The 13,803-nt window shown below is 38.2% G+C and overlaps 1 protein-coding gene across 2 annotated transcripts in view; it reads right to left on the reverse strand.

Moving 5' to 3' along the window:
• Positions 1-339: 339 nt before the first annotated feature.
• SNX4 (sorting nexin 4) overlaps positions 340-13,803 on the reverse strand; it is a 35,696-nt gene continuing 22,232 nt past the window's right edge. Inside the window, exons 8-14 of one of the 2 annotated variants that reach the window (XM_080621055.1) lie at positions 12,466-12,527; positions 10,878-10,943; positions 6,508-6,597; positions 4,986-5,085; positions 4,018-4,163; positions 2,456-2,570; positions 340-2,232 (exon numbers count right to left, since the gene is read on the reverse strand). In XM_080621055.1, coding sequence (XP_080477181.1) covers positions 2,185-2,232; positions 2,456-2,570; positions 4,018-4,163; positions 4,986-5,085; positions 6,508-6,597; positions 10,878-10,943; positions 12,466-12,527 — 627 coding nt within the window. In that variant the 3' untranslated portion in view covers positions 340-2,184. Of the gene's footprint in view, positions 2,571-4,017; positions 4,164-4,985; positions 5,086-6,507; positions 6,598-10,877; positions 10,944-12,465; positions 12,528-13,803 lie in introns of both variants that reach the window. The other variant, XM_080621054.1, reaches the window with a different exon arrangement.

A 13,803-nucleotide genomic window follows, 5' to 3' on the forward strand; every position in this document is an offset into this window, starting at 1 on the left:
ATCCTTAAATCACCTTTCACCCAATTTCTGTCAAACAATGCAAACCCTGTTCAAATGCATCTTCTCCTACCTAGATGAAGACACATGAAATTCAGAAAGCTAGTTCTGTCTGGGGAAAAAAACAAAGCAGGGATCAAAGCTGGCTTGTAAAAAGCATCTAATTCTGGCCTTAGCACTATGTTCTTCACCTACAAGGCAAATCAGCCAGCTGAAACCCAAGACGGACAGGAACTTACTTTGAGAAATTGGAGAGCAATTGTCAGATTGGGAAGACAGCATGTTGTCAAAAAAACCAACATAACAAAAATATCAAAGAGCAATTTTATTTAGCTTATTTGGCACAAAACTTACAAGAACCGTTTTGTTCCCTTTTTAGATTTAGTACAACTAGCAAGGAAAAAAAGGCATACTAATACGTTGAATAAGCTGTACAGCAAGTGAAATGTGGAAAGAGGCACCAGAAAGTTCTACCAAAAATCAAAGTGCATGAAAAATACCTACTCTGAGCGCCTCACGGTATTGTATTAAGGCACCACTCCTTTCGAAGGTTTACTGAATACATCAAGTGTGCAACTTCTTGGTTTGGAATGTAAGAGTCCTTCAGCCTGTATCGGAACTGGATATGCAACCTTTGAACGGAACAATGCTTCTCCTTGTAAGTGTTAAACAGCAAGACTTTTTTCTGCCCAACATCATCTCTTAGCCAGAAGTGTCACTGTCACATGCTTTGAAAAAGCCAACACAGGTTACCAGAGTGACCAGCATTTTACTTCAGAGTTTTAAGCTGTAGTGTACACCAGGCCTATGAATTCTTTACAATGATTTTATAGAAAAGAAATGCTGCAGAGTAACATGGGACTTACCAGTAACTACATAACTACATTTAGATAACTTATTAAAAGAACATTTAAGGACTTCCTGGAGTATCTCTTCAAAAAAAAAAAAAAAAAAAAAAAAAAGAGTGTTATAATCCAGAATAATTACACAGACTTTCCAACAGAATTTTACAAAGCTTCCTTCAGTACTAGCCATCAAGTCAGACAAATTCCACAAGACTTCAGAAACTTTAAGTACGCAGAAAAAGACCAATATCAGACAGTGGTAGGTGTTTTTCATAATTTGAAACATTTAACAGAAGTACCTATAACTGCAAAGCATGTTATACTGGTGTATATATATACACACATACACACTGAAACATCATTATAAGCGCCAGACACCTTATCTCACCGTGGATTCTGCACATCACTGCTCTTGTGTACTACAGAAGTTGCACCAGGATTTTTATTTCAGCATTTTCATTGTAACTATTTCTTTAAGAACCGAACCACTTCAGTTACAAGAACAGGTACCGCAGGCCAGATTCGCGTCTAGTGTAAACAAGTTCCAAACAACCAAACAGAAGTTGCATCTGTTACATCATCCTTACCAGCTTTGACTTTGGTTTTGCTGCTCAGCTGGATTACCAGTCTCCTTTACTTGCAGGAAGAAGTTCGATAAGAAATCAATGCCCATATCAAAACTTAAGTGGGAATGAAAAAATGCAGAATATTGTATCAAACCATTGTACAACACCTCTACTGTAGAGAGTTTCAAACATCTCAAGAGTTTGAGACTGCTTAACCTGAACTCTGGAAAAGCACATTTCTCTATGGACATGCAAAGGCATTTAAATACGCACCCTAGGCATTATAGGATTTCACTTTTTGTCCTCTTTATGGTGTAGACCTCAAGAACACAACTGTGTTCCCCATTATAAAACCAAAGTACCCTTGAGCATTAAAAATTCTAAACAGCAAGGGCTAAAAAAAGGTCATCTGGAAGCGATCTACACATTAGAGAGCACGGTGTTTCACAAGTCTCAGAACAGTTCAGTTCATACTTTCTGGGATAACTTTCCCTATACCTCTGCCTCAGTACAGAGCTGTAGTTTTCAGTAAGTCTCTAACCTCTGAATTATTTGCTACCACACATAAAACATGCCACAGAAGTGGCAGTCAGGGCTAAACATTTAATGACATGTCCTTTTTGTCCTTGAGTAACAATTACAATCAGCAGAAAGAAAAACTATTCGCTCAACTCATTTATTTCATGATTTGTAAGTCACGTAGCAACTTAACATTGGTGTTATACATTTGTGCTTCTGTTCTCTGGCACTTGGAGGAGGAATTCATTTCCAGATGATTACATCTTGCTGAAGCATTCCTTTGCATTAGTCCAAACTTGAATTCCCTTAAAAAAAAAAAAAAAAAAAGTGTGTGTGTGTGTGTGTGTATACACATATATCAACATTAACATGTCACTGAATTAGAGTAGGACAGAATATGTTGGAGGTTTTACGCTAGTGACTTCCAACCTTCTGTGACTACAATGTTCCTACTGATTGAAAGTTTTCATCTGATCCCCTGCTGATATGATACATCCACCAGCCTGGCCTTTCACAAACTAAACGTACCTTTTTGCACATGCTAATCTGCATAACAGCATAGCTTATAAGCGCCTCCTTCAAATCGTGATTCTTTTGCTCTTTAAACCGTTCAATGTCAGCCCAGGCACTTTTCACAAAGTCTCTGGAATTAAAAGCAATTATTTCTGTTAGCAAGTGTTTTATATGTTCCATTCTCTGCTCACTTCCCTTCCTCTGGACCCTCAGCAGACAGGCCATATATGACAATGCGCTTCATCTTCCAGTCAGTAAACCAAGTCCTGTAGTTACTATGCATTTCACAAAAAGGACACGCCTCATTTTATAATTGGCTCTACTACCTAATTCTTCATCTTCTTAAGGTTTTGAAAACAGAGAATCAGTTTCACAGGATGAGTCTGGCCTGTTTGGTTGGTTTGTTGAGGCTTTTTTTCCCAGTAAGCATCATTGACACAGAACCAGCATAATCCAGAATACACTTTTTCCCTCAGATTCTGTTGGGGTAACCAAGTATCTATGGTAACATTGAGCACATACAACATTGCATGTTTCTTTTTCAATTGTCAAGCCAAAATCTTAGTTTTTCCAATGTGAAAACTTGCTTGTCATCAGGATGCAAGACATTTAAGTACAACAAACCCTTACAATGCAAATTTGACTTAAACAATTCACTTCAGGAATTTTGTTGGTTTGGGGAATATGTCTTTAGATCTCCTTAACTAAAATGGAAGTAGATTTCTGTAATTCATAGCTTTCATTTGTGCTGGACTATACGTACAAGTATTCACTTGAAAATTGCTTCCAGAGCACAAAAGCACATCTCCAGTACTTCTGTCAAAATGATTAAGAAATTGCATTTACTGAAAGTCATGTTGTTTTGAACTATTCATGAACTAGTCTTATCTTTCCAGCTCTAATCCTAACATATTAGGAGATCCAATGTTTACCCCTTGTGTTATACAATGAACGTGTGCTGACAAGATCACATTGCTTTAGGAATGTTAGTCCCTATTTTTCATGTAAGGTCCTTTCCAACCCTAACCATTCTATGATTCTATGTTTGTATTCCTGAAGAATATTTCATTAGGGTACCAAGAAGCAGCTACTCAAACACAACTTGCGAGAACTTCCAATCTCTTTGAAACAGGAGTTTGTCGTCCTCCATATGCATTATGCAACAAGAAGTTGCAGAATATGAGCTCAGGACCCATATACATAAACCAAATTAAATACTGTATTAGCAGCAAATCAGCTTTTGAGTCTTAGGCTATTCAGCTGCAGACCTACAAGCCCACCTGCTAAACATATTATTAGCTGAACATAAAAGCATGCAAGTCAGTCATTAGAGTAGGCTCAGTAACTGGGAAAGTCATCAGGTTTTACATAAGCCATACACTCAGACCAGAAGCTAAATACATGTACTGTACTTTATTTCACAACTTGCAGCTGACAGGAGCTTTTATAGACAGCTCATAAACACCAAGAATATATTAAAAACACTTATAAAATGCAAACACCTTCAAATGCATCCAGTCAAGGACTTTTGCTAAGACAAGCCTCGTGTTTTCTTTGAAAAAGAAAAGCCCGTTTACCTGCCCTCCAAATTTTTAGACTTCAGTTGTTCTTCTCCTTCCTGTATCTGCTCTTCTAGAATCTTTAACTTGGCTTCCCTCTGCTCAGGGGTTTCCTGCCCAAAGAGCTTGCTGGTCATCCCTTTCAGGGAGAATGTTCTCACAGTCTACAAAAAGCAGAGACACCCTAGGTTTGGGATACCTGAGCACAGCCACAAGACATTATGTGATTTTTAACAGCATTTGGGCTTATTATTCAGCTGACTTTCTTTGCTTTTACTTCCAATTCATGAATGAAATTTTCATTAATAGGTAACTTATGGGAGGTATGGTGGCTCACACTAGCTCGAGCAAAGTGGGAAGCAGTAATGTGATGTTCAAACTCTTCAAGGCTGATCCGTGGATGGGACCATAAATGAGTCATTCCACTGATACAGGCAGCCTTTCAGAGCAGTCTTCCTACTGAAGTAGGAAGGAAACTAAGTCTTGCATTCTGTATGAGAAAGAAAAGCCATAAAGTAGTTCTGTATAGGACATCAATAGATTCAACAGCAATATTAAGAATTCTAAACACTTTTTTAAAATTACCACTTTCAGATGATGTTTTAAGTAACATTATCTTCCATATAAAAGGGACTAACACCATATATGAGTAACATCCACCTTTCAAAAGGCAGAGGAGTTCTGCCAATAATTCCCAATGTTTTGACCTTTAAGATAGAGTTGTTTATGTTATTCTGCTCAGGTCATATTTCCTGTAACCCTTTACTTGCTCAGAATTCAATAAAAGAAGTTTGGTACAAACAGCTTAGGTCACCAAGAACCAAGTTACTTTAAAACCTCAGATGCTTACAGCTCATATGATACCACTTCTAAGGAGCAGCCAGCACATTAGTGCCATTTAAATGTCATTCTAAGTAACTTGGCTCAAAGAAAAAATAAATTTAAAAAATGAGGCATTTTGGAGAAGAAAGTGGAAAAAGACTCACTCCTGTTGCCAGCTCCTCACACTGCTGCTTCTTTGATGTTAGGTCCTGTGCAGCCATTTCCAAGTCATATTGCATCAGTTCGTGTTTCCTGCAAACTGCCCTGAAAAGTAAGTAATGAAAGCTCTGTCACGTAATACTTTTGTTTTGCTATGTTTCCCTCAATTTAAACTTCACAAATGGCATCACGCTTTTTTTTTTTCTTTCTTTTTTTGTTTTTGGCAGGCAGCACATTCTGTTATTTATCTAGCTCAAATTCAGCAGCCTTATCACAGAATGCGTAACTCTGCAAATGCTGTAGTTAAGCAAGGTTGGATCCAAGTATAAAGGAAGTCCTTAGTACAGCAGCATTCTGTTCCTCTTTTCAGACTCATTCCAAGACACACTCAGCAATGCAAGCCCTGCCACCTACTTGAGGACACCACTGGAAAATAGTTTTATTCGAAATACATTACAGAAAAAACACAACTATAACAAAAGGTACCTGGAGACTGTACCTGTCACAGCAGCAACGTATCATTCAATCATAAATTCTTCACAGTTTAAACAATGAAACAAGAAATTGTGCTCCTAGATTCATATAGTGCCTTTTATCTGGAAAAGAGAAGAGTTTTCTCCGGCCACCTGCAGTAAGTCCCAGTCCTGTGTGGGCTGACAACACTACATCCGTATTCCACAGCCGGATGCACATTCATCTCCCAGGAGAGGCTACTAGTGTACTCAGTTCCCACACAGCAGACATCACACTCACCAACCCAATTTTCTACAGCATCACTGGACCTTTCCAGGAGGTGCTCTCCATGGGCTGGCTCTGAACAATAACTTTAGGGTTACAGCATAAAGCAATTTGCTTTTGTCTCCACACTTGTAAAGGACAACTGCTCTCTAAAGGCCAACTTAAAAAATTAAGCAGATAAATCACTATTTAGATGCACAATATTGTACAGCAGATTAAAGTTATATAGGACACTTTGAAACTTGCTGGAGTTTGTAATGGTTGTAGCAGCTTTGTTTAACCTATCTTGTTTGAAAACTGAAGCTTTCAGTGCATTGTGGCACTATTATACGAGAAGCCAAGGGAATCATAGAATGGTTAGGGTTGGAAAGAACCTTAAGATCATCTAGTTCCAACCTCCCTGCATGGGCAGGAATGGCTCACACTAAATTATGTCACCTAAGGCTCTGTCCAACATGGCCTTGAACACTACAATGGATGGAGCCTTTACCACGTCTTTGGGCAATCTGTTCTAGTGTCTCACCAGAGGAATAAACAGCATTACCTTCCACAGTATACTGATTGTAACCTTTCTATTATTTCACTTGTTATCAGCTCAGTTCTAATTTATATTGCCACCTGCATGGCAATCAAATATGAGTAAGCAAACTAAAAGGCGAGAACATGGAGATTCCACAACATTGAATTTTACACTTCTTAGAGAACAGTGTACCAAACCAAATTCATACCAACACAATGTTAGAGAAAAGGACTACAGCCTCCATTTGAGCTATACACTGATGTACATACCGTAGTGCTTCTGCATAGAAGAGATATTCTTTCAGCTGATCCGCATAATGCTCCTCTTCTTCCAGTATGTCATCAATAGAAGCTGCATACCTGGTGAAAAACAGGCATGGTTAAATATAAAGTTCCTTAATTTAACCTTTAAGGACTACACATACAGTAACAACAGAAGACACCTGTCTGACAGAAACACTAGTCACAAAGTAAAATGGTGAAAGGCACTTCCAAAAAGGGTTGCTTGCTTTTAATTAAGCTCTGAATCAGCTAATGTAAACATTCTTGCAGGACTGTTTCTTTGGTTGTTACTACAATGAATCTTTTGACAAGTACAAAATCAATCATAAGTTTCCTGCTGAAGATGAGGCAGTTTTTGTTAAAGGGAAGAAAAACAATTTATTCCTTTTCTTCAGTGGACTGTCAATAGGTAGTATCAAGGCAAAAAAGACACAGTGCAGAAGAAATCCTGCAAGGCTTAAAGCATTAAGGTGTAGGAACTTGAACATCATGCCTTCTGAAAAGCAAAGAGGCTGCTTTCATTGTCATTATTCAGCCTGAGTATGATAGAACTCACAGCGGTGCTCTGAACACCGCAACTTTATGTCCTCCAGCTCCTTGAAAGTCTCTTGCTTTGTCTGCTGTGTAAGTCAGGCATATCAATTCCAAGCAACAAGAAATTTAAACCTTCTTTTTAGGGAGAAATCTGAAGTACAAGGGCTTGGGCCAACTTCACAGCTCTTGTATTCAGTAAGAGTTTTGACGTTTAGGTTGATGTCTCCTAAAAATGGCAAAAGGCACTTTTTCTTATTTATATTGCTTATTGGACAGTACTTAACTGGTTCACACTCACCAAGTTAACTCTGCCTGGACACAATTGCAGAAACAGGCCTACAGCTAAGAGGTAACTGTACATCTCACTTGGCACTGTGACAGAAAAAGGATGCCACTTTAGCCCACAATACAGAATATGTGTCACTGGAGATAAACAGAATGAATGGGATCTCATCACAAATGCCTTCATTTATTCTGCTAAGTCAGTCTGGATTCTCAAGTATGTGGCAATCCCCTACACAGCTGCAGGCTCCCTGAAGAGAGCATGTGCCCATACTTGTCTAGTGACCAGCACAATAGGACCCAAATGTCAATTACAGCACCTCTTGGCTTTGAAGTTTTTGCAAGATCTTTTAGGTTTTTCCCTTTCTTCCTGTGCCTCTCCAGTAACTAGCTCTATGGAAAAAGTGGCAGTTTCAAGCTGAATAGTAACTGGCAATGTGACTTGGGAGAGAACAAGAAATCCTGCAAGCTCTAAAAGGATAGGCATATATTAGGCAAACTTCTTGAAGTAGCTTTCTGTCGCCATAAAATCCTGTCTAATGTTATGGGAATGGTAACTGGACTGGTAAGTTATACTTTCAAGAGATCATAGATATGAACAAAGAAGTTACTTAAACCCCTGGGAATCTAAGGGAGGTATCTGAGGGAAGACCCTCCTGCTGGAAGTTGTCATCCTCAGGCACGCTCAATAGAGCACAGGCAGTAAGGCTCTTCAAAGAGCTACTTGCAGAATAGCTGGAAAAATGGGAAGACTGAGAAAGAGCTGTAGACATGCTCACCTGTTCATTAATTTTGTAAATCTGCAAGGATGATGAGCTGGTTTGATGCTGTGCAAAATCAAAGAGATTGCACACCCAGGAAAAGCCCTACCAAGGCTATTAGTGATAAATAAGCATAACATGAAGTGATCTGCAACAGAAGATCAGCTTAAGTAGAAGGGAAAAAGAACAGGCAGAACAAGAATTCTCATTATGAATCAAAGTAAGGAAGATGCCCAACTGCTGAAAAATATACTTGTTCTGAAAAAATCCTATAGCTACAGGTCATAAGTGGCTTACTCTCTCTATTTTTAAGTTCTGAAGTGCAATAGTTTAAGTACAGTGGTTAGATTTTTCAGGGCAGCAGATGGACCACATTTCATTCACAAGTAAGTTCTAAGTTTAAATCAGTGCTAGAGTTCATCTGTGGCAGAGCTCCTCTGTAAAAATCAGACAAAAAAAACCCAGCAAAGCAAAACCCACCTTACCTGGACATGATTTTCATAGTGACACGGAAGTTTGAGTTGAGAAACAAAACAAGAAAACCAACCAAAAAAAACCAAACCAAACCAAAAAAAACCAAAAGTAATAAGACAAGCTATATTTCTGACTGCCTAAGCTGAAGCTGAAATACTGGTTTGTCCTAAGTAGGTAGGCAAACCAGAGAAAATCTTACGAAGCGACACTGCAGTAAGTTGTAAAGGTATCTAACATGTTCCCACTCTTCACAGGAATCATCAGCTAAACCCTGGGTTGAGTTTAGACTGGTTCCACCTGCAATGACAGTCTAGTTGATACAGAGATAAAGAGTCTCTCATTAATAGACTAAAGGACAGAAGTCAAAGGTCCGGCATTTTTTTCTTTCATCTTTTAAATGCCAGAATTACAGCCATTCATTCAAGCTTTCTCAGTATACTCTGTTGTTTTCTATCACTTCAGCAAACTTCATCCTGTTATATATAGCACACACCCAGAGAGGCTTTGGGATGTCTTCTTCAAATATTAAGCAGTTTTAGATCATACTAAACAATAACAACTTGAAAGTTTAAACAAACATCTATTAAAGACTACAACATATGGGATAGATAGAGGATAATTAAATTAGTCTTGAAGTTTAACATCTATATTAGGCAAACTTCTTGAAGTAGCTTTCTGTCGCCATAAAATCCTGTCTAATGTTATGGGAATGGTAACTGGACTGGTAAGTTATACTTTCAAGAGATCATAGATATGAACTTCACTGGGTCACTGAATTGAGTTCCTCAATCTCACAGTTGCTACTTCTTGCTTGTCACCAAGAGATTATTGTTGTATGAGAGTGCAAGAGCAGAAGAGATGACAGACAATGAAAGCTACCTCAGAGTTCATGCAGTGATTAAAGTGACCCAGAAACTCACTGCCATTACCTTGGATCTTTAACCCTAACTGTGTTACAGTCAGAAATAGTAAACATCTCAGATGTGTGGAGAGGGTTCAGCCTCCTGACTGAGAAGTGTGACCCACTTCTTTCAGTTGGTTACACATTTCTAACCAACACACACTAAGATTATGCATCTTAGTGTGGTGTATCCAAACCACTGAAAACCTGTTTTGTGCCTCCTTAACTCCTCTATATTATACTGTGTTTTCATTATCTCTTCAATTTCTGTATATTGCAGAAGGTGCTTAACATTGTATTCCACCTCTACTTCCATTATTTGCCTCTGAAAGCAGAATGCATTCTCCATTTCCTCTCACCAGAGCCCTCCACCTGAAAAACAACTATAGCTTTTTTGGTTTGCAAACCATGATGTTAGCCAAAATACAGAAGTGTGAATAAATTATTCAGAGGGTTTCAAATTCTTAAAGATCTGATAAAAGCAAATTTTTCTGAAGAACCTGAGGGCAGTTTGGGACAGCACTTCAAATCCTTTCACCTAACAAGGCATAACACCAATAACAACCAGGCAGTAGTACGTATATAAACCTGCACTGCAAACTAAAACTGGTAACTTCAGTTCCACACAAATTATACTTTATCAGTAAAAAATACTGTATGAAGTGTCAAGCAGCTTCCATCTCTTGCTGGAGCTGTTACTTATCTGTACTGCGCAATCACAGAAGAGGAATTAGAGTGATGAGAAATTACACTGTTTCACTTGCTATATATGACTACCTGAAAAGCAGAGAGCAGTAGCCTAGAATACCACTTCTACGAGCACTCTGAAGAGCTAGACTCTTATTTTGAAGGTTGTGCTTTGCATACTCTGCCAACTGACTCTAAAGATGCAAAGAGGGAGGATTCTCTACTTTATTACTTCCAGTCAGTATTTGTTTCAAGAATCCACTGGAGTTTTGATGCTGATTAATTAAATTTCTTAACTCTCTGTAATTAAGTCCAAATCTGTGTACCATTTACTGCATGGTACAAAATGCTGCTATCAAAACCAAACGGATCTCGTCAGGGCTGCAGTACATTAAAGTTGTATTCCACCAGTTTCTGGCATAGTAGCTTAAAAGAAAAACTGGAAGGATTCCAAACACTTCTACAATTTCAAAATAATAATAAAAAAAGAAAACCCTTTGGTTCTCCTGAGACCATTTGAGCTACTTAATACAGTATGTGGATGCTAAAATTGTGCCTGCATCCAAATCGCAGAAACACTGTATATCTAACAACAATGCACCCCCAACTTTCTCTGTACTCTCCTTGTATGTACTTTGAGGTTGAGGGAAAAGAGAGGAAAGAGGGAGACTTCCACATCTGGCTTACATCAAACTATCAGATATTCAGTCAGTACTTACACATCCATGTGGTGGCCAGCACTCTGCAACCCATCCCCCATCTCCTTTTCTATTGCACTCCACTCACTGTAGGAAAAACAAACGAGAAACAACATCACACATGAAGGGTAAGGGAAGTTAATAAGCTGCATCCTGTATATAGTTTCTTTCCAGGTGACACCTGAATGGAAACTGCCTCAAAGCTAAACTTGGCCAAACTATTTTCTTCCTCTAAGGAAGAACACTGACTATGTGGCAAGCCTATTTACGACACTCTGTTAAACAACTGTTCCTCACACCAAAACTCATCCTTACAAGCATACTTAAGTTTGGGATTATTTTTGAGTAGAATGTCTCAGTTAAATACCTAAAGCTCAATTAAAACCAACCAAACAAAAAAGCCCACAAACACACACCCACACCACGCCCCCCAAACACCACTACCTTGCACTTAAAAAGGAGAGGGACAGAACTTTCTAAACCAGAATTTCGTCTAACATGCTCATAAAGAAGAAACGAAGCCTTCCAGACTTGTTACACATCAGATGGAAGCCTCTCATTCCAGAAAAGAGAAGGTGAGATCTGACATTTGCAAGCATTTTACTGCTCCTGAAACCACTTGCTGGATGTTGTTTTCTATTTTCCCAGCAGACTCCTGTTTAGTTCTATTAATTAAAAAAAAAAGTAACAACTTACAAACCACTTCATTACTGCAACTACCTATTCACATTAGGAAGATCATTTAGATATAGAAGGAAACAGAGCTACAATAAAGACACCAAGAGACTGGTTCCAGATATCTAAGTATGTACACTGTAATTTTAATTGTGTTTTCAGCTTTGTGAAGCCTTATGAGATTTCTTAGTTACAAGAATTACACCCACAACTCTTTACAACAAAAAAAGGAGGGGGTCCCCTTGTATTTCACGCAATTTATGTCTAATGCATCTATTCTGTCCTTCAGTTTTTCATAAACATTCCACTCAGCTGATGTTGACATTTGTTTGTGTTATTACAGAACTACACCTAACTTCATTGTAAAACCCCCAATGAGAAAGACATCTGCAATCCATTAACCCAGAGAATTAAATTTAGCACTTGAACAGTGTGTAGAAGCAGGAGGTTTCCCTTAACCAGAAGTTTAGATTCTTTAATTCTCCAGTGAGATGGAAAACTTGAGCATGCAATTCACTCATATAAATCAAAAAAAACTGACTCGCAAATTTGCTTTAAAAAAGTACTAAAACTCCATAGATACAGTTGTTGATTTTTAACTGCTAAAAGGACCTAGAAGCTTTTCAGAGACAACTGCATGAAAATAGGTACTAAGTTATTTTTTGAAGAAACAGAATGCCAACACAACAGCAAAAGCCCCAAAGCTCTGGAATACAAAACGAAAAGCTGAAGTCTCCCACTACAGACTCAGCTCAGGCAATCCAGGGAGCACTATATCCAACACAGAAATCTCATTAGGACTGCACTACGAAGATTTCCAAGGTAGACACTGAAATGTTTTGGATATACTTTTCAAAAGCATAAGAACATAATGAACAAATTCCCTTCTCTCTATCTCTCTAAGTATGTATTTAAAATCTGGATTAACTCTTACCTGAATACTCTTCCATAGTTGCCATGGACTTTATAGACACCATATAGCCGATCTGCTACCCTCTGAAACATTTTAGAGTTAGGTTTTGGTCATCAACATTAAGTGCAGTTACTTTGTCAAAGCCCATATATAAACTTCAAGCTACAGCATTAATGTTTTACACAGGTAAACAAGATTAAGCCTAAATCTAATCTAATCCACTACTGAAGGAAAAAATCAACAGCACTAAGTCTTTGAAGGCTGAAGTCACAATCAAGGCTATATGGAAAACTAGCGTTGCATGTATTGCTTTGAAAGCACTTATTTATAGGATATGCTTATGGAGACCACAAATAAATTACCTTCGGTTTTTGATAACCAGATGTAAGGCATCCTTTAACAAAAAAAAAAAAAAAAAAAAAAAAAAGAAACCAAAAAAACCCCCCAGATTTATATACACAATTGCTTATTTAACATAAAGATGTCAAGACAAAAGTCTCTCCTGACATCAACATCGTAGGGAAATCTTCCGTAAAATTCTAAGTGACTTGATTTTTCCACCCAGCTCAGTGAAATGAATGAAAAGAAATGAGCTATCTTACTGCTCAAGCTAGATATGTCATTTCAGCTGTTGGGAGAGTCAGTACCTGCTGCAGCCAGCATTAAAGTGCTGGCAACAACCTCTGAAGAAAAGATCACATGTAAATCCTGAAGCGTGAATTGTAGTCTAGATAATGCCCTTGTAATTGTGATGTACCAATGAATGAGACTGAAGTTCTGTAAGAGTTACTGAATTGCTCTGTCACACTAAACATAAGCAAATTGCCCATCAGATCTCACACACGCAGCCCTGAGGTAAAAAAGGCACTGTCAGTAGAACACCAGCGATTAATCCTCTCAAGGACCTCCGCTCAACAGGGCAATCCATTACTATCCTTTCTGCCACACAGTTTTCATTAAAAGTTAAATCTCTGTTGAAGATCCTAAAAAGCAGTACCATACTCATTATTGGAATTGCAATTTCCTATTTCCTTTTGTGACTTGAGGAGGAGAAAAAAAAAAAAGCGCTTCCATTCTCAACCCACAGAGTACCTTGATGCATGACAGATTTGTTCTCATCATTAGAGGGAACATTATTCATTACAGATTGAAGAACAAGCCAAGAAAAGAAAAAAAGTGTTCTGTGAAGCATACAGGATTCATACTACAAGCTCTGGAAAACAAAGTATTATATGTCTGACCAGAAAACCGTGTTTTGGGGCCCTTCCCAGTCCAGACATCCAGCAAAAGCAACTTGTCTTCTGAATAGAGAGAAGCAGACATCTCAATTTTCTTTAAAACTATCTCTCCATCTGATAC

The sequence above is a fragment of the Psittacula echo genome (assembly GCF_963264785.1).
Source record: "Psittacula echo genome assembly, chromosome: 6".
NCBI lineage: Eukaryota > Metazoa > Chordata > Aves > Psittaciformes > Psittacidae > Psittacula > Psittacula echo.